Genomic DNA, 26,330 nt, shown 5'->3' with positions numbered 1-26,330 from the left:
GCCAGACCTTCTCTCACCCCAGCTTTGCCAGGACAGCTCCAGCAACACCCTCTGAGGTAAGCCAAGCCTGCCCCAGGCCCGCAACATTGGGTCCAGAGATGATGCAGGATGGTGTCAGGGAAAAGGGTCTTAAAATCCATTTTTACAAACCATGTAAAGCAGCAAAACTACCCAGCAAAACTACTGGTTAGCTGAACAGCAACATTTTGTGCATTTATTACTAATGGTCTACGCAACCCAGTCCCAACTTGAGATTTTATTGTTTATGGGCACAACATGTTCATTTTATGGGAACAGACCTGCTCTGTGCTGGGAGACTTCCTGCAAGCAACTGTGGTGTTAATTTAGAAGATGGCATTCTTCCCAAGCAGTCATTATTAAACCAATAACCCTATATTACCTCCAGCATCAAGGGGCAATGTGCTGTTGGAGGCAAGACAGAACAAAGGTCCTAGCGATAGTAATTGCAAAAGGGCTTAGGGGCTGTTCTCTTCAGGGAACAGAGGGAGATGCAGCCTGGCCCAACTCCAGAGTGTGTGGTTTTAAAGATCCTCACTTAAGTTGTATTGTGTTGATGTACAGCGTTTAAGAGCTGCCACTTCTGCACCCATGCCTGGCTGAGTTACAGGAACTATTTTCAGCATCTCTGCCAGAAACGACATCTCTCATGACTTTTATCATGGAATGGGTGCGTGTTTGTAATCAGCTTGGAAAATCTGTTTCTGAGCTTAATTCTAAAGCTTCATCTTTGCTAACAGAAACAACTGTACTCGGTAACACAGGCTTCCCGCCCTTCAGAAGCATGGGGAATGATTTGCTGTCCTGGAAAATTGGTCACAGCATAAGCCCACAGGGTTTTGCAACCTCACTGTTTGATGCCTTTGGTTTAAGTGCTGAACACACTGTACAAGCACAAATAGGCAGCCTGAACTGGGAAGTCTTCTACAGTGCTAAAATGCCAACCATTTGGATAACCCTGTACTCTAATCAGTAGTTCGTGCAGTAATTTTATCAATTCACAGTGGGAGGCAAGAGGTTAATGGCAAGGTCAAAAACACTACAGAATTCATCTCAATTCTTTCAGTTCTGGCAATCTTAAGGATTGACTTGCATGTTCCTACAGCAAACTTGCTCAAGAAACATCTTATTTAAATGCCTTTGCAAAATGTCTTTGTGAACAAACCAACCATATAGGCTTTGCAAGGGCAAGGATGTCAGCCACCAGCCTAAGATGGGGCAGACCAGTCATAAATGCATTGCACAGTGGTTGCAGATAGCCTTGCCATCACTGGGGAATGCAACTGTTTACAGATACAGTGCAACCAAACTGATGCAAGCTGTTCCTCGGGGTTTTTTTTCAAAGGAATCCCAAAATTTGGTCCTCCCAAGGTGCTTGGAATGCAACATATCCATATACCAGTCTATCTCAGTCTGTACTTCTGCAAGCAAACGGGTTAATACATTTCCAATCATTTGGTTTGGCCTAAAGAGAGTATCAGCAGTTTTTGTCTAGCTGTGTTTCTTCAACAGGAAGATCATTAAGTAAACAGTTTGCCTAGAGAGGCTGGAATTTCCATCACTGTCTAACCCATTCCTACATCTTGCCAAACATCTGGCAGGAATGAGTTAGGGAACCTTACTTTTCCATGAGCCAGGGTGGCAGGCTTAAACACATCTTGAGGTATCTTCTAGTCCTGCCTCTGATAGTTTGCTGTCTAAATCAAACTGTTCTGGGATCACACATTAGAAACGCATTGATAGGGCTCTGCCATGCAGCTAATGACAAGACTGCCTAAGCCCCCTGAATCTTTCTACATGACATAATTTCTGCATGATTTGTGTATTTCACAATCATGAAGGCATTTTGCCTCCATTAAAGAATCCACAGCTTACAGACAGGAAATTGAAATTTTTTTAATATCCTTTACCCCAGGTGAGAAGGCTGTACCAAACCCAAAAATAGGTCTCAAGTCACCAGGCTTAGCCTCCCTCCTTGCTTTGGACTGAAGAGCAGTGCCCCACTCCACGATATCTTCGAGGCCAGTTGTTGCACAGACAATGATCCCATCACAGACAGCTGCCCAGATAAGCGACCCTCAGCCCACTGCCACTGTGCCCTATGGCTCTGCCAGCAACACTGGGATCCCTCAGCAAATTCGAGGTTTTTGTTCTCATCTTTAGCACCCTCATGGGTTCCCAACCCAAAGACCCAACAGAAGCCTCATTTTTCATGTTCACAATAAGCTGCAGAAGAGTTATACTTGGGACTGTGAGGTTTCCTGCCCAACTCCCAGTCTTAAGAACCAAGAAGTCTGAAAGCCAAAACCTGTTCCTGCAAGCAATGAGAATGACAGTCAACATCACAGCTGTAGGAGCACCTCGTTTGTTCAACTTGACTTCAAGTGCAGGAATCACAGTCTAGCCCATTGCCTTCACATAACCATACACCACCAATTGCTGTGCACAATATTCCCTGGAAATACAATATACAGAACAGTTATTTCTATAAGATTTTTATTAAAAATACAGTCCACAAAGCAGATGCCCCATTCTCAGACATGACTGGCAGTGTCTGGGCATCCTGCTTTGCTACCAGAGGGGGCAGCTCAGGACTGCAAAGCCATTTATTTAGCAGCAGAAATCCTTTCACAAGTGTCAGCATCCTGCCTTATACCAAGAGGTCTGATACCTGCTCAGGACAGTCACAGCTCTGTTGCATCATTGGAAGCAGCTTCCAAAAGGTCAATTTATTGGAAAACTAAAGGATCTTCAGAGAAAGGAGTTACAGTGGCAGGAGCAAACAAAATGGGCAATTTCTTACTTCCTCTTGTTTGAACAAACACGGAAGTCTTTCTTCCGGGGCCATACATACGTTCTGAAAACTCCATTAGCCAAATTAAAACAGTGGTAGGTCATGTAGATTGTACATATGGGAAAAAAAGAGAAAAATTATGCTGAAGTACTGTATCTTAGTTAGAAACCATACCTGCAGGATTTACTAGGAGCAGTAACTCATACCTTTTCCTTCTTAGATTACAGGCACCACAGAACGAATTCATCATAAGGTACAGAGCTTTTACTATGCAAACACACTTCTCACCCATTAAAAAAATAGATTAGAGGAAGATATAAACATCTTATTTATTAAATCAAATAGAAATGCAAAATATATTTTACATGCCTTACATGGAAAAGAGATGAACTTCCAAGACTGTAAAAGCAAGACTGTGTCAGTTGACACGCAGGAAATAGGAACATTATAAACAGTCACAGAGAGGAGGAAGGACTGGGGGGAGGTGACATGGGGATTATGGGCAGTTCCTCCCCACTCTGAGAAAGATTTCCTAAAAACAATAATGGAGTTTATGCTGAGCAAGCATTAGAAGCCTGAAATTAACTTTAACATACACTTATTTTGGAGGAACTTGTCTAAAGAAGTACAGTTGGCTAATAACTAGTCAAAACAATGGTCTAAATTATGTATAACATATTCATTAAGTGGACACAGGTTTATTTTTTGAGTATACCATACTCATATGAAAGACACAGGTTTATTTTCTGAACATCAATAGGGTCAGTAGGAGAATCAGAAACACCAAAAAAAGCTTTTTAAAGCTAGATCGATACACAGCCACATTCTGCGTGACTCTTCTATTTCAGAAAAGGAAAAACGGATGATAAATAGAACTATTTTTCTAAATATTTTAATTATTTTGCCATCCTCCAACTCTTCCTCCCTCCTACACACAATTTCTTGGAAGCTGAAATTACACTCAACAACAAATACAAAGCATACACCAATAGTATATTCCACAGTTTTTCTAAAGAGTCAATAGTCCAGCAATTTTAAAGTGATCTATGTGCAAAAAATAAACAAATTAAAGAGTTTCTTAAAAAAAAATAACCCATTGCAGCCTTAACTTCTACTTAAAAAAAATATATGAGGATTAGCACTAAGTTTCTCAGTGGAGGACAGATCAGTAACTGCAAGTATTCTGCCTAACCTGTGACTTGGTGTTGTAAAACTGTCAACATCCCAAGTTTACTACCTGCTGGCAAGTGGAAAACAGACCATATCCCCATGAGAAGTAGGAAAACCACTATTCATAAACTGGTCGTCTGATATACATAAACATACGGTGCAGGTATGTACTCAGAGACTGCTACCTACAGCTGAGAACAGTCCTCCCAGCATGACTAACAGTAAATTATTAACAATAAAATGTGCAAGACTCCTAAGAGCAGTATTTGAAATGTTCCTGCCTGCTCAATGCCTCTAGGCCTAAACTATCCCCTCATTAATAGTGGTGTGAGTCAGGGCAGCTCTGGTGAAGTTACAGTAGAAATCACTGTGCATGAGGATTTCTGTGAGAAGAACAGTCCCTTAAACTACAGACTAGTTCAGTCCTGACCACACTACAATAGGGAATTGTGTTTAAACCATGAGTAATCATGCAATCATCTCCCAGCATAGTACTTCTTTTCTGCACACATGGAATGTAAATGACCGAGATTTACAACTGATGATTTTGCAGATTTAATGGATTATATTTCTCTAATGGTTCTAGCAATGCAAACTCAAGTTAAAAAAACAACATTAAAAAAAAAAAAACAAAAAAAAAACCAACAACAAAAATCCCACACTCACTGCTGTCTGTTTTTTTCTTTATTTGATGACTGATCTGGCACACAGTTAGGGTTTGCTAACAGTGTGTAAGTGTTCAAAGACATCAAATTACTTGGGCTGGGGTGGGGAGAAGGGTGCTCTTATGGTAAAGTCCAGGTGTGGAAGACACCACAACAGGTGATAAAACTTAATCATGTTTGAGTAAATCAAAAATCTTATGTCTGTCATTAGTCCAGTAAATGAAACAGACACCCCAGGTCCTAATCAAGGGCTATGAAAAAAAACCAATCAACTCATAAAACACCTCGAGTTTCCCAGATGAAAACTCAGAAGAGCAAAATATGAGCACCAAAGTCACTTGGTGTTTAATGACTTTCCAAGTCACCTTGCAAAAAACAGTTCAACTCTCAAAACTATCCACAACTTGAATGCCAAGTGGCTGTATTCTCCCTTTTACCACCCACTGCTGCATAGGACAGAGGAGTTATGGAATCTGAGGGGGAGATCAGCTGCAGGAAGGTGACCAGGCTTTGCTAGAGTAAAGGAGCAACACACCAGACCACAGAAGGAATCTCACTCAACAACATGAGGCCTTGAGGATGAAGAATGACACAAACCATTGAGGTACAGGAGCATGTCCAGAGAAGGGCCATGGAGCTGCTGAAGGGTCTGGAGCACAGGTCTTATGAGGAGCAGCCAAGGGAGCTGGGGTATTTAGTCTGGAGAAAATGAGGCTTGGAAGGGATTTTATTGCTCCCTACAACTACCTGAAAGGAGGTTGGAGTGAGGTGGGGGTCAGTCTTTTCTCCCAGAAGCAACAGGCCAGGAGGACACAGGCTCAAGTTGTGCCAGGGAAGGTTTAGATTAGGAAAAATTTCTTCACTGAAAGAGTGGTCAAGCATTGGAACAGGCTGCCCAGAGAAGAGGTGGAATCACCAGCCCCAGAAGCATTCAAAAAAAGCACAGACGTGGGTTTTACGGACATGGTTCAGTGGTGGATTTGGCAGTGTTAGGTTAATGGTTGAACCTGATGAACTTAAAAGTCTTTGCCAACCTAAACAATTCTATAATTCTATGAAACCACATACCTTAATGCAGGGAAATGGTGATTCCGGTGCAGTTCAAATCACAGCCAAACTGTTTTTATTTGCCAAGGATGGCTAAACACTAACAACACAATTCAGTGTGTGCTTCAAGTGCTGTTAGATACATACCATATACAACATTTAGCCTTGGTTTTCCTCCCCATAATGCACTAAAATAAAACCAGACCTTAAGGAATAACTTGCATAGTAAGAAAAGGTCATCAATTTAATCATTAACTTTAAGCAGGCAAGCAAATTTGTAAACATTCAAAAGCGGCAGCATCCAAGTTACAAACAATTTAAGGAAAAAAGAATTGAGATTATTAAGGTTCTTTATCCTCTCAAAAATTTTGGAAATGATCTTTTGAAACACTGCAAACATTGAACACTCAGTTATACCTCTTCTAATCCTGCTAGCAGTCCTGCCTTCCAACGAATTCTGCTTTCTAAAACACATGTCTCACAATTGCTGTACTTTATAGCATCTGCCATTTGGAAGTCAGCTATCAGAGCATTTCATCTCCGTCTAAATCCCATTAGCAAAGGGAATGCTTGTGTCTTGATTCAACACCTCCTTAACTTCTGAGGGCAAAGCATCAAAGAGGTGATCTTCCACTACGAGCCCACTTTTCCTGAGAAGCTGACACTGCCCCAGCGTAACTGGCAGACGGTCCAAGCAGTTTCCCTTCAGTTCCAGGTAAGTCAGCTGCAACAGCTGACTTACTTTATCTGGGATTGAGGTAATACAGTTTTGTCCCAGACTCAAAGTCCTCAATTTAACACATTTAAACAACTGTTTTGGCAAAACGTCGACTTTGTTTCCTGTGATGTGAAAATGCTGAAGATTTTGAAGCAAACCTATTTCCACTGGAATCACCGCAATTGAGTTGAAGCTTACATCTAAACACCTAAGTTTCTGTAAACTGAACACTGCGGCAGGTAAGGTTTCGAGTTTGTTATTTGAGAGATAAAGAGACTCCAAATTCTTTATGTGGGTAATGGAGGAAGGAATGCTAACTATTTTATTGTGCCACAGCTTTAAACAAGTCAGTCTTTTTAAATGCTGGAAACTGATGATTTCTTCAATTGTGCGTATGCTATTTGACTTTAAATCCAGTTCCTGTAAGTTAGAAAGACTGAAGATGGCATGGGGAATTCTCTCCAGTTCACAGTTCTGCAGTTCCAACTCCGCAACATTAGTCATTTTCTTAAGGCTATTGAGTACCACAAGCTTAGTGCCATCATTATGAATGACTAGTTTTGTCAGATGTGGTGCTACATCTGTGATATTGGGGGGAATTTTGGTCAAATTGCTCTTCACGTGGAGAATTTTAAGGTGTCTCAACTCTCTAAGAGATTCAAGCCCTATCATTTTATTGTTTTCAGAGTTCAAGTTGCCTATCAAGTACAATTCACGGAGGGTTTTGAGCAAATACACCCACGCAGGAATTTCTGCAACATCTGTGAATTTCACATGAAGGCATCTCAAGTGGTCCCGGAGGAAGCTGAAGGCCGTCTGCTCGACCTTTGCAGGGCAGTGGTACAGATGAAGCTCCTGAAGATTTGTCATCTGGGAAATTTTGGCTGTAATTTTTGCTTCAGGAATCAGCTCCAGTTTCAACACATCCAGATCCGTCAGATCAAACACTGCATCCGGGACCCCCGACAGCATGAAGAGGTGCAGCTCCTGCTTGTCCTGGGCATTGCGGGAAACATGTTGCCGAAGCTTTTCATAAGTCCATTCATGGTTTAAACTAATGCCGCGTAGTTTGTTCTCGCTCACCTCTGACAAAAAGACACCAAATCGCTTAGAATACAGCTGGTCATACTGATCTACCATATGCAAGAGAAATGCAAAATCATTTTTGACATCAGGGATATCACTGAAGCTACTCTCTTCTCTGACCTTTTCAAAAGAATATTCTTTTAAAGGTATTCGGACCAGCCAGAAAAGCGTGTAGAGGCAGATAAAACCATACACACAAATGAGGGAAATATAGCTGATAAGCAGCTTCTTCAACATATAAGCCATATTGTGTGTACATTCAAACTGTGTGTAGCCAATCAGATGTTCCACTTTCGGGTTGCAAATGTGTTCAAAACTAATGGTGTTGACAAAGTTCGCAGTATAGCAGAGTATAAATATGAACTTGACAGTCTTGATGACAGTCTGGCCAACATACAGCTTATAAATCAGATCACTGTCTTCCACATGAGCCCGGAACTTACGGACTTTCTCAAACAGTGCTTTGGCTTGTTCTCCATCTTTCTTATCTAAAATCGTGACGCTGGGAATCTCAATCATCGGCTTGTCAGCTGAAAATTTGAAGCCAGATTTGGTTATCATGGGAGTGCTAGCACTTGGGCTTCCTTCATCACTGCTAGTGGAAACATACTTGGGCAGGGACTGGGCACCAGTTAACCTCTGTTTGTTCTCCTCGGAGTCCTCACATGCCGTTTCGGACAATGCTTTTGTAGTCCAAGGGGACTCAAAACACTTCCCCAATATAGACACAAAATGCTCAATTTTTGAGCAAGTCTTGGGATACTTGAACCAAAAATTGCTACTGACTATCAAAATGATAGTATGGATGAGAACAAGATAGGGAAAATACTTTGAGTACCACGGAAGAGCCAAATGATAGCACATCTGGTTAATAAATATGTACTGCTGAAAATCCAAATTTGTTTTACGGCCTGAGGAATCTTTCTGCTCCTTCTTCAGCTCCTGACCTGATTCAGTGGATTGATACTGAGAAGAGGTAGCTCCACTCAGAAAAATGTCAGGTCTTACAGTAGTACTTTCAAAGGAAACAGTTCTCATTGATGCTTCTTCTCCTTGACCAGTGGTTGTTTCAACAGTGGTAAAGTCAGCCTTTCCTGATGTATCAGGCTGCACTTTTGAATTTACAGTAGACTGCAAAACTGGCAAGCAGACCACCTGGTCTTTTGTCAGCTGCATGGTTCCAGCAAAAATGGCAACCATTAACATAACAACAGCAAGATAATCCATAAATACATCCCACCATGGTTTCAAGATACGGTAAGTTGGCTGGATGTCATTGAGCGATGCAACTTCTGCAAGGGTAAACATTCCTACAAGAGAACAAAGACAAAATCAGCATTGTCGACTGGTGAGATTATAGTATGTGAAAAGTAAAATGCTGTAGCTGATATGTATTAATAACAAGAAATGCAATGACAGACTATGCTGCACAAAATTCGGTTCTGTAAAAATGGCTACTTGAGTAGCATACTTGAGTTGGATGGAGTCCTGAACAACCTGATCTAGTGAGTGACATCCCTGCCCATGCCTGGAGCATTGAAACTAGATCATCTTAAGGTCCCTTCCAATCCAAACCATTCTATGATTGCATCAAATGGTACTGTATGCATTTTTCTCCTCCAATTAAATTCAACCCAGTTAACCAGGAAAAAAAAACCCACAACTTTCTCTTAACATAACGGGGAAAACATTTTTTCAGATTATCATCACAGCCCAGTGATCATAAGAAGCTGGTTAGTGCAGGTAGCACAGGAGCAGACTGCAAGGCTTTCACTTTATGTTAAACATATGCACTGTGAGTCAAAGCAGCAAACTGATCATGTGAGAATCCAAACATCTTTGCAGCTTTAAATTGATTGCTTTGCTTTTTGTTTTGACAAAATATAGAGGACTCAACTTATCAGCTTTTTAAAAAAATAAGCTTCCTGTGCAAGCAGGATGTGGTAAAATCGTCATTTTAACTGCTGAACTTATGACTCAAATTTGTCACTTCTAAAGAAACATATCTAGCTTATGTACACACATGCAACAGGGAAGAAGACAGGATGTACATTATCGAAGAGTCCAGCCCCCTTTGCTTGGGAGAAAAAGGGCTTAGCAGAGCACAAGGAGATCAAAGCAGGCAGTACTAAGATACATTAGATTTATTATTTTTAACTTGTAGCATACCAGTTCATACAGAGCTGCACCTTACACACCCTAAAAGACAGTGTCACAGGCAATGTACATACAACATGATAATTATTTCTAGAAACCAGACATTTCTATATGCAGAACCCAAATATCAGCCTCCGCCTATATGGCCAAAGGCATGCATGAACACCCCTCCTTCCCACACCAGTGCAAGCAGCTCCCATGTCCTCGTCTGTGGGAAAGGCCAGCGGTCCTCTTTACTGGCATGGAGCTCACGATGAAAGCATCTCCTCCAACACAGAGAGGGATCCTGGACCCAGCCTCCCACACTCTGCTCCCAGAAGCTTTTACCACTTTTGCATACCAAGCCTGGGATCTGGTGAAAGCAGCCAGATAGGAGAGGACTTTATCTCACTGCAGCACTCATCTCCGTTGGTGCTCTTGGCGTAGTTGCCAAAACTTAGAAGTTAGGGCTCAGTTTCTCAGGGAACCAGCAGAAGGAGCTTCCAGCTCTCACTTTACTTTCCAGTGGGGAAATGAATGGCAAATACTCCTCCCTCATCAGTAATACAAGCTGTCAAGGTCTTACAGTTCTCCCAGCTCCACAAGAGCCTCCTCCCAGCAGCATGGTTCCTGAGCCTTTTCCCACACACCTCCCCAGGGCTGTAGTTGCTGTAGAAAGTGCTGAAGCACAGACCAGTTACACACCCTACAGCTATCAAAGCCTTGCAGTGCCTTACTTGGGAGTTAGCTACAAACTCCCAACTCCTTTAATGTCTCCCAGTGCTTACCTACACTGAGTCACAGCATGACTGCTTGCCCTAGAATTGTTATCTTCAACATTTAAATAACAGTGTGCAAATGAACAGCATTAGTCATTTGTGCTAGTGTGAACAGATAGATATAAAGGATCCTCCAAACTCCTAAGGCCCAGCTGTCACCTGCTCAGGACAGGAGAACCACAAAACAGCAGCAGAGGTGACTTTTTTCCCTGCATGGATTTTTTCTCCTAGGAAGCTCTTTGGAAGGGATAGTCTCAGTCTCCAGACTGTTTTCACTGTGGTCTCACCTACACTGGCTGCCACAAGAACTTCTCACCCACTGGTTGCTAGTGCAGTAGTTCAGCAGGAGAGCAAAAAGCCAAACGCATAACAAGGGCAAGTCCTGCACGCACCCAGCTGCTCACACAGCTATGCCATGTCCAGGGAGAGGAGGGCAAGCAGGATGGGAAGGAGGAATGAGTTGACTGCTCTAACAAACATGGGTAGCTGCTACTGCATGTTCCTCTGGGGCTAGCCTTTCCCTCAACTTTGCACTAGCTAATTACGTGGGAAGTTACTTTGCGGTTTGGGGCACAGCCTACAGAATTCCTTTCACAGAATAAAGGTGATTTTTTTGCTTCTGCCATGAGAACACATGGATAAAGCACTGAAACCCAAGCAGTGCAGACATAGCCGCTCTAAACAAGTGAAATAATGGACAGAAATAACAAAGCACAAAGTAGTTCCAGCTAAAGACTTAGAAAGAACAATAAAAAAAAAAAAAAATCTAAAGCTAAAAATCGCCTCTACCAGACCTCTGTCTTGCACAAACAAAATGATTTCCAAAAACGTTAGGAGACACAACAGAGCCTGTGTGATCCTCTTTGTAAGGCAGTAGGCAGCATGGTGTAACAGGAGCTTTACACCAAGAAGTACCACATTCAATGTTCTCAACATGCCTTTTCTTTCAAGTTACTGATACTCACAGAAGAGCTGCTGTTTTGGCAGAGATTAGCAATTATAAAACACAAAAACCTCCTCTGTGGCATTACTAACACTGTGTTTCATAAAAGACAGGCAGACCTTTCTCTAGCTGGCAAAAATCAATTCCAAGAGCTGAAAACAGGTTTCTGTCTTCACATGTCTAAAATGTTTAAATGCTCTGAGTCTTTAAAACCAAAATGAAAAACTATAAACCTACACACAGTATAAGACACATTCTGACGAGCTGCAAATAAATCTGATATCTTCTCTCTTAAATCCATCATTACATGTAGTGGTGTTTGATTTTATTAAAATAATAACCATATAAGTTAACTTTTATTATATTTCTGCACATGCTTAAAAATCAAACTATTAAGAGGTACTCAGAACAACGGGTCTGTACTGTATCATAATAGGTTTGGGTTTTCTTTATTCCACAGCTGAATTTAAACTATTCAAAGCTTTTTAAACCTGCTTTTAAACCCTGATGTCCGGAATATTCCTTGGAGTAGGTAGATCGTATTTTCATCACAAATTTTCAACTCTTATTTTAGAAGTGCCAGACTGGGGTTTGGGTTTCATTATAAGCTGCAATGATAACACAGAAGTAAGGAAAAAAGAAAGAAAAAAGGATGCAAATGCCAGTCTGTGTCTGGCAGGCAGAGCCTGCAACACCCTGCCACAGGTGGCCCCCCCAAGACTAGTGCATGGTCTACTCCCAACCCTGATACAGAAGAACTCTGTAAGCAGGTAGCTCAAACTGAAATGTTAAAATTTCTGATGTCTCACGGTGAAAACATGCATTTATTTCAGCCCTTTTCAGGGCTTGCAAGGCACCAAATGGACCCTGAGGCTCAGCAGAACATGGGGTCTTGACAAACCAAGATCCCAAGAGACTCAAACTAGAAAACTGTGGTTCTTGAAGAGAAATATTTTTTAATTCCCAACATGGACTTTAAGGATAGCCTCCTTTTTAAAATACCATATTTAGTTTAGTTTTAATAAGCACAGATTTTAATTCAAGCCTATTGCAGCCTATGATCCTTAGGGCTGCACAGCTACACAAGGACTTTTAATTTTAACAAATAATCTTTTCCTCCCAACCCCTTTGTCTCCAGTTCTGTAACTTGGATGATGTTCTAGCATAACATTAACTTCTCCAAGCTCCATCCATTAACTTTCTATCTACTTGGGTGTATGTATGCTCTCTCCTGAACAAAAAGAAAAAAAAAAATCTCTAGCCTAAATAAATGCAACTGTTCTAAGCACAGCTGTTTCTTGCTACCTTCTAAGATTTCAGGTGGAAAAACTTGAAATTCTAAAAGCAGTGTGGTAGTTTGACCTGGACCTGTAGAATTAAACCCACTTTGTTCATTTTGCAGTTATACAAGTTACAGTGGGAATGGAATGTCAAGAGGAAAAAATTAACAATGACAATAAAATTGTTACATGCTCATGTTAAATCAGCAAGGGTAGCAACTAATTTCATAAATCATTCCTAAAAATTGTAATAATTTCATTCGTTTGAAAGAAAAATTACAATAGAAAGAGCTCAGAATGTGATTAGCTTGGTGAATTTCTGACATATTTCAGGCTATAAATGCTGAAATACAAAATGAACATATTGGGGATATTTCCTAAAAAACTGTTCTAGCTTAGATACAGAAGTTGGCGGAAAAGGAAGCAGCAGACTGGTATGTCACTAATGTTTATTTACATCCTACTTCTTCCTGTACTCACAGATAAAAACTGCCTGTCCTGTAAGTCACTGGTCCTCCTGTCTTGAAAGCATATTTAAAGTTAAAGCAAATTCAAAGTCAAAACAAACAAATAAAACAAGAACTGCAGCATATGATCCACTCAATTTACTCTCAGGTTCCCAAGACTCCAAACAAGTCCACTTTGTTTCAGGAAACAAAAAGATTCCTGAATTCGCCTTGTCACTGCAACTGGTAAAGAATTTCCTAAAAAAACCTCAACATTTCTAGCTGAAAACAAAAAGTGCTACCATGAACAAAATTGTTTTCTCCCTTCCCACAGGAAATTAAGTTTTCCCATAACTAAAAGGCTGTGCTAGCTTGCTTTTGATCATGTGACCATAGGTTTAAATTTATTTTCACTGTATATTTTGTTGTCTCTTTCCACCAACCGTTTCTATTTCCCTTTTCTACCTCTGAAGGCAGACTATTAGACATTAATGAGATAAGAATGGATTATAAGATTCCTGTTAGCCAGCACCCTGCAAATATCAGTTGTTCCACACACAATCTGCACAGGTCAAAATGATGGCATTATCTTTTTTTTCTTTTCTTCTCCAAAGAATCAAGTGTGAGGAGCCCCAGAACCCTTGTGAAATTATGCATAAAGACATACAGAAAAGCCTACGAATGAATTTATGCATTCTGAGCATGCTGACACATCCATTTTTATAGTGTTTCTCTACCATATGAAGTGTTTTGCTACTTCTTCAGTGAGGAAAAGTACTGCAGAACATTAACACCAGAAAGCAAGGCTGAGAGTGGCTTATGTTATCAGATACTTCCTGATTGGTGCTTTTGCCTCTGAAAAATCAGAAATAGATTTAACATAAAAAGCTTCATAGGAAAAGATTTTCATTATATTTTTCCACCAAATTAGAATAAGAATTCCCTCTCACTGTTTCTTCCCTAAACATCTGACCACAACCAAATCTACTCATTTTAAAATCAATCTGAAATATCTAGGTTGATTTATTTTTGTTTGGCTATCCCATAATGGATGATAACTGAACAAGGAAAAAGGAACGAACACAAAGCTGAAAGGAGATTTCCTATAGAAAAACATTTCAAGTAAGTTCTCCAATAGCTTTTATTTATAATTAAATCTCATTAGATAAATATATATGGAAACATATGATGCTGTTATTTGATAACACACTTAAATGATTAAGGAGGAATCATTAGCACTACTCATACACTCATCATTTGAGAAACAAAATCAATGTAACAAAAAACTCCCACATCATCCATATCCCCAGTTCCCCCACCCCAATGCCCAAATTGCACAGCTATAATTTTGGACTTTCCCTTAAAGGGAACATATAATCTCTGATATAGTCTGCAAATACATTCTCCAATTAAAGAATCAACACCTTTATGAGCAACACAAACCTCTCTGACAGTAACTTGCTAAATGAAAAATTATCAAAATCTAATTTCTCTCAGACTGCATACAGAAATATTAGGCTTCAGTAAGTTGGAGACAAAAAATAAGTTTCTTTACCTGATCAATGTCAAATTGGTACCACTTACAAAAATGAAATCTACAAAAAAACTTTTTTCTTTTTTTAAAATCTTCAAAAATTCTGCCCTTCAAAGCTGGGCTTTTTCAGGTTGTATAACACTCTAACTTTTGGATGCTGCTATTTAAGTGTTTACATTGAATCTTCCTTGTTTACCAGCTCTTTGAAGGTCTAGTGCTACACATCACTCCTACACAGATGGTTTTGTAATCAATGTGATATTTAAAAAGCAGTATTAGCAGCCATTATTTCCCTAACAATAAACTGTCAAATCTTACCTCATTCTTGCCTTGCTGTAAATGACCAGATAGGTCTGTTTAAGGATGATTTCCCAAACAGGAGGCCAATGTTCTATTTCTGAGTAGCTCCCCAAAATACTTAAGGATTATTAACACTATTAAAACTCCCCAAATCCCCCCGAAGATTATTAACACAATTAACTGTGTATTTGCCACATTAAACTCTGTGTCTACAGAGCATAGAAAATTAGCAATTTCCCACTCTGCCTACTGCAGTACTCCTGAGATGCTCTTACAAGACAGCTGCTTTGACCAGAAGTCCAAGCTTCAGTTTTCACTGACATTTATTCCCAGGCTTCAGAGTGCAGTGAAGGCACCAAGGATCTTCCAGAATACAACTTGTTGGGTTTTGACCTTGAAAACCTCAGAGAGGCCCTAAGCTGAACATTCAGCAACACTTCTCCATCTTTACTTCTTACAGGTTAGCAGCAGAGACCAGAAAGAGCGTGAAAGAAGAGATGGGAGAAGGAAATAAGTCTGGAGGGAGGTCCATGAGCATCCCTTCTCATGGGTCCCTATAGCTGGTAAAGAGATCAGTATTATATGTGTTACAATTGAAGTCAGTTAATCACATGTGATTTATAGTTATAAAACAAACCTCCCAGTAAGGCAACACGCAAGAAACCAAAAGAGATGGTTAATGAGGCTAAACCCCAGCAGGGTAAATACTGAACTTAGATGCTTTTCATATCTGTAAGTAACCACCCACGAACCCCCAGGCATTTGAGGGGCACAACTGCCAGAACAGAAATCCTCCAGCAGAGTAGCAAGGACCTTGCAGATGAAGGCAAAGAACACACCTCAGTGTACCCCGGCACATGCGCTCCCAACCTTACACTGCTGTTACAACCACTGTTACTTATGCAATGCCAATTTATCCTTCTTTTATCTGAGGCAGCACATCCCCAGCAACCAAAGTCACACCACCAAGGCTGAGTGATCAAATTTCCAACAGCATTTTCTGTTTTACCTAGAGCAAGAACAGTGAGAGGACATTTTGTATCTCATTGCACAAAATTCCCAAAACACCCAGACCAGGAATACTGAAAAGACAGTCTAACCTGTGTGTGTAAGACTCACAGTTTAACGCCAAGAATTTCTATTCAAGTGTAGACACAGCTGAAAGCTACTGCAGTTGATTCAACCTGTGTTGACATGGACGTACAATGCAATTAAAAGTTACACCGTACAGTTGCTTGCGCTCAAGTGTAAACATTTAATCTCTTTGCCATTTCTAAATCTGCTGTTCCCCTATCTTTTAGGCAGTGAGGTTTCTGCAGTGTTTTCACGACCACTATCAGAAGTACAAGAACACACAGTAAACATCTGGCACTTCTAACCAGAGCACTTTGGGAATTTATCCAGTTGCAAAAGCAAGCTGCACCAAAATAAAAGCACATCTGGTAACTCTAGTCCCTAGAGGCTGCTTTTTATCACTAAAAAACTCTAGCAATACAATTAAAAAAATAAATTAAAAGGAGTGGAAGAGAAAAAGGCAAAAAATATAACAAACTTATTTCCATTTTAGTTTAGAAATCTGAAAAACAGAACAGTTAAAAATGGTTTAGATCCTGAGCTATTTATGTAAAAGCAAATTTAAATAGTAAGTCCACACGGCTATAAAGCTTGTTACATGCAATTGTTTTATCTCAGATAGAGATGATACTCAGCGACTCATGCAATTCCTCTGAAAAATTCTCCTTTCTGATCCACAGCCACGCACACTGCCAGTCTCTGTCTCATCTTGTTCTGGATTCACTTGGAACCAGAGCAACTTCAAAGTGGTAAGAAATTGAACTTGGCATACACAGAGCTGATAGTTTGGTGATTTTAAGCCACAGAATGTAAAGATACAAATCTTATTACAGGATATATTTGTAGCTCTAACCACACACCCTAAACATACTTAAAGAATAGGAAGGAGTGCCTGTCACAGAGAAAGAAATGTGTTGCTGAAGTCCACTTTGCTGTAGATTTTCATAGCCCCTCTTAAGGGCAAAATGACCTCTCCACCAGAAGTCTAGGTTTACTTAATTTCTAAACTGCATTCCCATCTGAATGGAAGCAGGTTTACCAGGTAACTAAAGTAAATTATTTTCAATTAATACTTTCCCCTTCTTTTTATTTTGAATGGACATTGTCAGCAACCTTGCACTGGAACATTTACAGCATCCTCATGGAGATCTAGAGCCAAAAGTAGACAAAAAGTTCCTTTAACTAAAGAACAGACTCTATTGTTCCCTGTGTGAGCTGGTTCATCTCTTCAGCCAGCAAACACGGTGACTTGCACTGGGTTACACACTGAACAGAAGTTTCATACAAGATTTGCACACATAGGAGTTACTGTATTTTCCAGTATCTGCAGTGACACTGACTACATCCACTAGTTAAAAGCAACCTAGGAAAGGTCACATAAATTAAAAAATTAAAACAACAAAAGCAAATTAAACAAGTATATACACACAAAAAAAGCCCTCAGTGACACAACAAGCAACATGTAAACAGGAGCCTCCTACTCGCACATCAGAGTTCCTCTGCTTCTGCCAAGACCTTTTCTGTAGCAAGAGCAGTGGGAAGGTGCATCAAGTGCGGCTGAGAATCAGGATATGAAAAAATATGCTTTAATTCCACCTTTCCTTTTACCCACTATGCTGGTTTGATAAAAAAATTAAAAGGTTAGCTTCTAGCTCAATAAATAGGCTGCACCCTCAGTTTTTCAAATACACACTCTCTCCAACTCTTTATGGGACAACAGTCAAACTGTGTTCCTACTTAAATGTCACGCAGCTTCTTTTCTCCCCAGAGAGAAGGGGATACTTCCTCACTCAAGCCAAGGGCTAGCTGTCAAGCCACGTCACAGACACTACTCGAGGTAACAGCTAAGCAGCCTCTGACATCCCCCCCTTCTGTCTCCCCCCACCCTGGGCACACACCGCACTACTGAGAGCCTGCTCCCAACCCTACCTGCTCTTTATCAAGCAGAGATCTCCTACGCTTCAGACATCCTGCCAGATGGGTAACAACGATGACTTCTCATGTAAAACTCTGATCAGCAGATGAAGGATGACTTATTAATGTTACCGCACTCCTGCCAAGCTTTCAGTAGCTGAATCTCCAGTGGTTTCATGCCAGGAAAAATGCCTGCAGCTGAAGCATTTATCCTCAAAGGGATTTATTTAAGTTTACTATACTTCTTTTTCCTCTTCTAAACTTAAGCTGCTTTCTGTAAGAGGTAAGCTATTTGCTTAGTCCATCTAGTCCCATAATTGGTTCAGGGTGTGTACTTCAGTACTTAAACATAAAAAGGAATTGCACTACAACACATTTTGGAGGCTGTTGTTTTGAAATTTTGCTGATGAGTTCAGGTCACCTCCATTTTTATGCTTTATTTTCTCAAAACCCCATTCAAAATGTTGCCTTAAGGATAGAAAGAATGTTCCAAAAGACTTGCTGTCCTCACTGAGATTGCAGCATTCCTGCTCTAACAAGAAAACTTTCAGCTCTGCAAAAAGGTTCAGTAAGGCTCTGTTGTGTTGCTTGCTGCCATTCACCAGCACTGACAGATCCATACAGCCTCTAATTTAAATATTTACTATTAGTAAATTTATATTACTATTTGACCCAAATGCTCCAGTTGCAATTTAACCTCTGCACTGAGGGCTCTCCAGCAGGGAGTGGGCAGACAACCCTTGCCCCTGAAGGCTCACAATCTAAAAGTGATTATTTGTTAGGCAATGATAAGCATGTTTGTGGCTGTAAAATTCAAAGCAAGAAGCCAAAATCCCCCAGGCTTCCAGAAGAAGACAGAAACAAGGGGGATAACAGCATGATTCAAGTATAATCAAATTTAACATTTTAATGCACTACTATCTTTGAGAAGGCTTAACATTATGTCCAGATAAATCCATTTACAGTTACAGCATTGCTATATACTTAGCCTTACTCCTTCCCACTGGTTTGAGGATGGTGCTATCTCAAAAATAAGGCACTAAACACAGCAGATCTTGAAATGTACCTTTCCAGTGAAACAGATAGTGAAGCTTTCCCTTCCAGTCAAATCTGTTTTAAAACAGATAATGAAGCTTTCGAGTATACGCTTCATCTCAAACAAAATAAAAATACAGAAAAGCATACATTTCACTCAATCTCATCTACAGACAGATACCACTCCTGCTTCAGCACTTACGACCTTTCCATGATTACTATAGCCTTCCCCACACACCCACAATAAAGTTTTTGGCAGCCACCTTCACAGACATGCAGCCATGTACCATGTCTGTCTGACTTTTACAGCCAATGTGCTATCTGCTTGAATGGCCAAATCAGGAAATCAGTGCAGAGGCAGCTTCCCCTTACTGCAAGTGCTTGCCATTTGAACTTGTTTTAGCAAGTTTCACATCAATTAAGGGTAGCACAATAGCCGCTCCCCAGCTGCTACAGAAATAAATGCAGAGTTGTCCTCTAACTGGAAGAAAACAAAAGAGGTTTTGTTGTTGCCATTGTTCAAGTACGCAGCCAAATCAGGTAATTTTCACATCCTTCAGCAGGCCCCAGGCAGGTCCCCAGGACTCTGTACAGGAGTGAGGAACCAGCAAGGCAAGTTCAGGACACAGCACTAACATCATAAAGACCTGGTAGAAGAAGGGTCCTTGCCTTCTTCTAAATCACCTTCTAGCCCTTCCATCAGCATGCTAAGATATCAAAAAACAGGGGATATGAGAAGTCTGAGCTTGTGCAAGTACACCACCACTGATTTCAGCACCTTGGCTCTCACTGTGATTTCCATCAAGCACAAGGCAAGGCCTTCAGAAAGAGGTGCAATCCAGCCTCCCTTGCTGCCCTGGTGTCCTGACTCAGGACTTGTCCTAAGGCAATTTCTTCTTTAACATCACTTCTGGCAGTATTTATATAGGCATGTGTGATGCACAGGGCATCACCTACTCAGACAGGAACACCTATTTCAGACACAAAGCAGGAACAACGGAGAAAATGCTGCTTTTATCTTGTAACACCACCAGAAAACAGCAGTTCCAGTGCAGTGGTGCTGCTGAGAGACCAGACAACTACAATGTTCCCCTCCCATAGGCATGAAGAGACCTCTGTGCACTCCCCAGTGATCAGGTGGCACAGCCCTACAGGCCTCAAACACCTTCTCCTAGAACAGGGTAGTCTGGAAGCATCCTACAACTATCAGGGGACAGTAGCGTTTACTTGAGCTTTCGGTTTGCATTTCAAGTTGTTGACTCAACACAAAACAAAACACAACACAGCCACAAATTTCCTACACAGTGACCTGTATCGCGTCACAGCTGAATGCAAGTCATCAGTGATACAGCAGATCTATTCATAAGTTTGACCGGCATTATTTTAACAAGGTTTTACTCAAGAACATTAGGACAACTACCCAACCACTTTATTTATATGTTCCTGTTATCTCATCTGCATACTTGGGTTACTGCCTGTGTGTGGGGGTGTACAGCAATAATATACATATGACTACATACCCATAAGCCATCAGTCAAGAGTTTAGGATTTGTCATGGCCAGACCAAAACATGAACACAACCATCCACTTAATTTAAGATAAAGTTTTGTAACAGCCTGTCTTTCACTAATAATTTTGCCTGCCAAATTGTGCCTCAAGTACATTTTTTCTAAATAAGAAAAATTTTATCAAGGTCTAGAACTCTATAATAGTTTTTGTTCCCTTTTAGACTAAACAGCAATTCTAATCTCTGTTTCAAGTTCCTCAAAGGCTAAAACAAAAACCCTTTCTCTTAGATATAAAACCACCAAGCGACTTTGGATTAACAGAGTTTAAGTAAATTATTCCTTTAAGCCTTCACGGGTTTCAGTTTCCCAAGAACAGACTTGCTTTAGGAAGCCAAAGTGAAGGACTGTTCTGTACCCCCATCACAAAGCTTGGGACATCCACACACAGCACCAACTGACTCAGCAAGAAAGACCCGAAATGGTGACCTTAAGAAAGCAGGTGATGTGCTACTGCTGTAAGCTCTCAATTCTTGCAAAAGGACACAGCCATCTCAGTGTTGACTGTGAAGAAGCCCCGGCTCAGAAGGCCTTTACAGAAATACCAAAGTTGAATCCTTGCTCACCACACATAAGCACGCATGAGATGGTTGTTATCTAGGATTTGAAGGCAAGAAAGAGTAGAGCCAGTACAACAGCCAGCTGGCAGGCAGACAGACAGCATTCTTTAGGCTTGATGGAAAGTTGCAGCCTTCTCCCGAAACATGGGTAATGGTTTATTGTGCTGCTTGTTCTGTTACAAGTGGTAGAGCTACTGTTCGGTTAAAACATTCTGTACATGACAGACCATTATGGCAATCCTGCTCCTGATTCAGTAGGGGCATCCTGTCTCTGTCTCATCATGCCATGTATCAGATGCTACCACCTTCCACAATACTTGAATTCTATGCTCTATGCTCCTTGCGTCTCCAGCTCCTGGATCTTGGTCAGAGTTTCTTCACATTGAAACAAAAAAGTTATTTTTGAACAAAGAACTAGACTCTGCTAGCACTTGAGACTTATATTGCATAAAAGGTTCAATTTCCTACTCTATATCAAAGCCTTACTGCATTATACATTGTGTAATCCTGTCTCAAAAGGATTATGGGCCAAAAATTCAGTTGAATTGCATCAGATTTCATACTGTATAACACAGCAGTGTTTGAGGAAGGCAAAGTTTCAAGTCTGACCAGTTACAAAATGGAAGAACCTTTAAGTCTCTGCTGTGGGCTAGAAACTGGAATAAATGTTTTATCTTCTACATTAGCTAAACTTTGACCACAGGAGAAATCACAAAAGAAAGTCATACTAAAAAGAGTTTGCAAGTATTAACAGTGTATTGAAATTATTCCTTAATATGTGACTATTCTGAAAACTGATTTAATAATTATATCTTCCTCAGGGAGTGTACCTGAGTTTTCAACATATAGTCAATCTGGATACAGTACTTAGTGCTTTGCACAGACTTACTTGTTGAAACTGGCCATATTCACTGAAACTTGCTTTGTCAAATTAAGAGAAGCAAGTTGTAATAAAGCTTTACTTCCACTCCTAAAGAAAGAAGGAACGACTGGCTGTATATGTACAGGAAACAAACAAAATGAGTAATCATGAAGTGGCTTTAAAACAGAAACAAAGTCCCCACCAAAAATTCAAACAGTCATGGAGGTAAAGGCCAACAGAATTAGACTACAAGATCTCCAGTTATATAAATAAGAGCAATAATGCTAGTGTGACTCATTTATTAGGAAATCTTTACTGCCTTCAGTTAACAAAAAAATAATGTGATGATGGCACACTTGAAATTATCAAGTTACATAAAATGATTTCTTGCCTCTGTGTTGCTGTTTGTGAATAGGTGCAATTTGAACAGAAACACGAATAAAGATCCTTCTATTCAATCCCTCACTGTAACATGGACTCAAAACTTAAGTTTTTTAGCAATGAGTAAAAGTATAATCAGATTATAACCTAGAGTATTCAAATTTGCCCAGTGAGACTTGCACTTTGAGCTTTTTATTTACGAGATCTACAACTCTATCATCCAAGGCAAGGGTCAGTAAGAAATTATCAACCAGGTAATGTCACCACAGACAGCTACTATAGTCTTCTGCAGTCCTCCTCTGTGACATTTTTCACTGTCAAAGCCACAACAGACTACAGGTCTGATCCTCGAACTCCTAGACAAGGTCTCCCTGACAACTGTAACACCATCTCACCAACCACTGCATGACAAACTATTTCTTCTTAGTAATTTTAAGTCACTGAAAACCCACAGGACATAAAATTATAAGTTACCACAACCATGCCAAAACCCAGCACAGCCAAAACATAGCAGCAAAGTGCAGCTATTTCTCTAGAGATGAAAGCTAAGGGATTTCTAGTGTTTTGTTTCCTCTAATGCACAAAACCAAAATGCCAGCAGCATGCTCCTTGGTAGAAACCCAAAGACCACTTAAAAGTCTCCATTTTCAAGATGTTTTAGACTACATAACTTATTTCATTACTTTATCCCACCTCAAACAGAGTACAAAAGCAGCTTCAGTTTCCTCTACGATCCGCTCTGACTCTTGGAACTCCTGTGGGCAGACAAGAACACCACGAGTTATGAATGCACTTTGGCATTCACTGAACATCTTTAATTTATGATTTACAATCACATTACAAGATGCACATACACACAAATGTGTCTTACAGATCAAGCCATCTTTCCACAGTTAGCAAATGATGCAATTTATTCAGTCATCACAGTCCAGATCAGACCAGTGACACTGTAAGACATCACACAAGCAATACAATAGCATGTACTGAAGAACTACTGAAACTCATTTAACAAATAAAACTCATCTCGTAAAAAAATCCCATGGGAGTCTTTCGCTGCAGTATATCATCTGTGTTTCAGACTCAACATTCCAAAATATTTAGCTTTTTCTACAACAAAGAATTTAACTTGTGTTGGAATGACTACATGCAGGGAAAAATATGGCATTCATACAAAAGCCACAAAATATCACACTTTACTGTGTTTCTTCATGCAGCTCTTAGGAGCTAATTCATAGCATCTACGAACATCGTATTTTCCTCTGTTCAGAGTCCAGTATCCCTACGTGATGCTTTGCCAGATTAGTGCTAGATTAAGCTAGGAAGGCAGCCCAGGGAGGTAGGACCAATCTGTTCTTTTGACAGCCGTGCAGAGCTTCAAAGAAAGACTCCACCTTTGGACCACAAATGGCATGACAACAAAATAACCATTCCTACCTACAAGGGCAGAGATGCTAAAATGCTTCATTTTTTTTGCACCTGCTGAAGTTTTGAAACTTTTATATTGCATCACCATTTTTCTGATGTTCTTGTTCTAAGACTTCCCTGTCCTCGCAATTCTGCAGATTCCTTTACACCTAGACTCGGGCAGTGCACAGATGTGGGTCACAAGACACATCTGCGAGATGACTGGTTCCAGCATGTACATGTGTTTCAGTGTGGACACAGTAACAAACACAGAAGAGCTCTCTGCTCTTCACCTGACATCTCAGGAGCATCCTGAGGTAGACATACTGAGGAGATCATGAAAGGAAAGCAGCAGTGAAACAATCCTCACAGCCATTATGCCTGTACCTACACTTCCCCATCAATACTTCCTGTCCACCAGATGCAATTGTCACACACAAATACAGTTGTGGGGGTGCCTGCTGGGCCTACATGCAACCTTGGGAGCAGAAAAAAGGAAAAAGAAAAAAAGTAATGAAAACTGCAACATTTGTAACTCTCAATTTAAGAACAAAGAGCAGCTTTATCCAAAACAAGCGTCAAGAGGTAGTTGTAAATGAAATTCAAGACTTTCTCTTGAAAGAAGCAGGCTTCTTTCCACAACTTAAATCTCCTTGCTCTGTTCTATTTCTCTCTCCTCTTCTGATGGTATCAATCTTAAAATAAAGACTGTGCACTTTCCCTGTAGATCAATTACTTTAAATACAACAGAGGAATACTGTGTAAGTATCATTGCCGAAAAGCTGAATGCTCAAAACCAGTTTGTTACTCTGATCCGTGTATATTCTGTTTGTAGATCAGCATGTATGCCCTGCAATCAGAGGCACAACGACACATTTTAGCATGCAGGGTGGGTCCTCCCTTTATCATCACCTCCCCTTCATACACACACCCTCAGTGTTCCTTCAGCCCAAACTACGCTCCTTCTCATATTAAATTTAGAAACAGAACTCTGAATCACCAGTTCCTGTTGTTGCAAGTAGCTAGAAAGAGATGAAGCAAAAGAAGTTTCCTAGTAAATAGTTATAGAATAACCTGCCCACCTCATTGTTACAAAGTGCTTTATAAGCCTAGAACAAGAGGCTGCATAGATTTATATGAAACTAAATAATTTCATTTCCTGGGTGTCTAATTCTTCCTAGAATCCTATCAATTCTTACGCATAACAGTACCGTGCAGCAACAAGAGATTAACTGTCCACTATAACACAGAAAAAAAACCCTCCCAAAAAACACTCAAAAATATTGCTTATAAACTCATTGCTTGTGAGCCTCGTGCTGCACTTACTCCATTCCATCCTACTTTTCCTTGACACTTCTTTAGATGCACTTCTTGACTTCTTCTTTAGAAGAACAGAAAACTCTGTGCTGCTACTTCGCAAGAGAAGAGCAGCACAAAGACTCCAAAACTGGTTATATGCAAGAAAGATCAGTTCCAGAAAAAGGAGAGCAGAGTTCGGACAGCATTACACACAAGCTAATCTACGCTGCAGAGAGGAATGGCTTCCTAGCACAAGCAGAGTGGAAATGTACCCATGTTTCCCAGTTTGAGTCCATGAGGAACCGTATGCATGGTTAGGAAACTCTTGACCACCACTTGTAAACTCCAGTTTCTTCCACTGCTCTTGAAATGGCTCTCTCACCATTACAAATGTGTGTCTTATTTCCAATTGCCCGACTGCAGCTCCCAGCCATCACTTCTGTGTCATGCCTGTTTCTGTGAGCGTTTTTGCCTCCAGCACGCTCTCCCTCAGAAGGTGCTCTCCACCAATTATCAACTCACTCCATTTTTATCTATCAAGAAACAAGAGATCCAGACACAGAAGGAGCTTTTCAAGCTCTCCTTGTGGTACTAGAACACCAATCAGCTTTCAAGTATCTCCTCTGATTCTTATCTGAACGCACTTTCGTTTTCAACAAGCTGCCCATGACCCCAGAATCACACACGATTCACCTTCGTTTGCCCATTGTCCCTCCTACACCCAAAGTTATACCCCCTTGCTGCCCTGCAAGAGGGCAGTGACATCCAGTTGTTCACTCACTGTACCCCCAAGGAGTCTTCTTCTCAAACGCCTAGTCTGTCACTACGCTGAAGTAAAACACCTGCAGGCCCCATGATATTACAGATTATTGTAATCTTGATTGATACAGCTCACCAGGCTGCCCATATTACTCCGTGCAAGCTGCCTCGTCCTCATTTACCACGCTGCCTAGCATGATATGGCCTGTATCAGTACAGATTCTGTCCTTGTCTCTAGGTACTTGATGAAAAGGTTCAATGGAACCTGGGCTCACCTCAACCCTTAAAACAAGATTTCCAGAAGCATTCCCATTTGATAATGATTCACCGTAAATGACTAACTTCTAAACATCAGTTAGTCAGCTCTTAATTCACTTACTTTTGCAATATCACATAGCAGGAACGTGTCAGGACAGGAGTTCCAAAGGGGCATAGCAGTCCTAACTGACTGCCTCTGCTGTTGCTGAGAAAGCAAACCATAGATAGGACTGAGGAGGAGCTGGGGAGTGGCAGAGGACTGCAGGGGTTGGACTGCCTCCCTGCCCTTGCATCAGATGACTT

General features: G+C 40.6%; 1 protein-coding gene across 8 annotated transcripts in view; it reads right to left on the bottom strand.

Annotated features, from left to right (window-relative positions):
• Positions 1 to 2,709: 2,709 nt before the first annotated feature.
• LRRC8D (leucine rich repeat containing 8 family member D) overlaps positions 2,710 to 26,330 on the bottom strand; it is a 59,236-nt gene continuing 35,615 nt past the window's right edge. For 4 of the 8 annotated variants that reach the window (XM_017805562.1, XM_017805560.1, XM_017805566.1 and 1 more), the window contains one exon: positions 2,710 to 8,808. In XM_017805562.1, coding sequence (XP_017661051.1) covers positions 6,239 to 8,806 — 2,568 coding nt within the window. In that variant the 5' untranslated portion in view covers positions 8,807 to 8,808 and the 3' untranslated portion in view covers positions 2,710 to 6,238. Of the gene's footprint in view, positions 8,809 to 17,919; positions 17,991 to 23,000; positions 23,063 to 26,330 lie in introns of those variants that run through there. The other 4 variants (XM_017805563.1, XM_017805561.1, XM_017805564.1 and 1 more) reach the window with 2 other exon arrangements.

Source organism: Lepidothrix coronata, unplaced genomic scaffold (genome assembly GCF_001604755.1).
Source record: "Lepidothrix coronata isolate B3197 unplaced genomic scaffold, Lepidothrix_coronata-1.0 Scaffold12, whole genome shotgun sequence".
In the NCBI taxonomy this organism is placed as follows: domain Eukaryota; kingdom Metazoa; phylum Chordata; class Aves; order Passeriformes; family Pipridae; genus Lepidothrix; species Lepidothrix coronata.
This window is presented reverse-complemented; position numbering and strand designations above follow the sequence as displayed.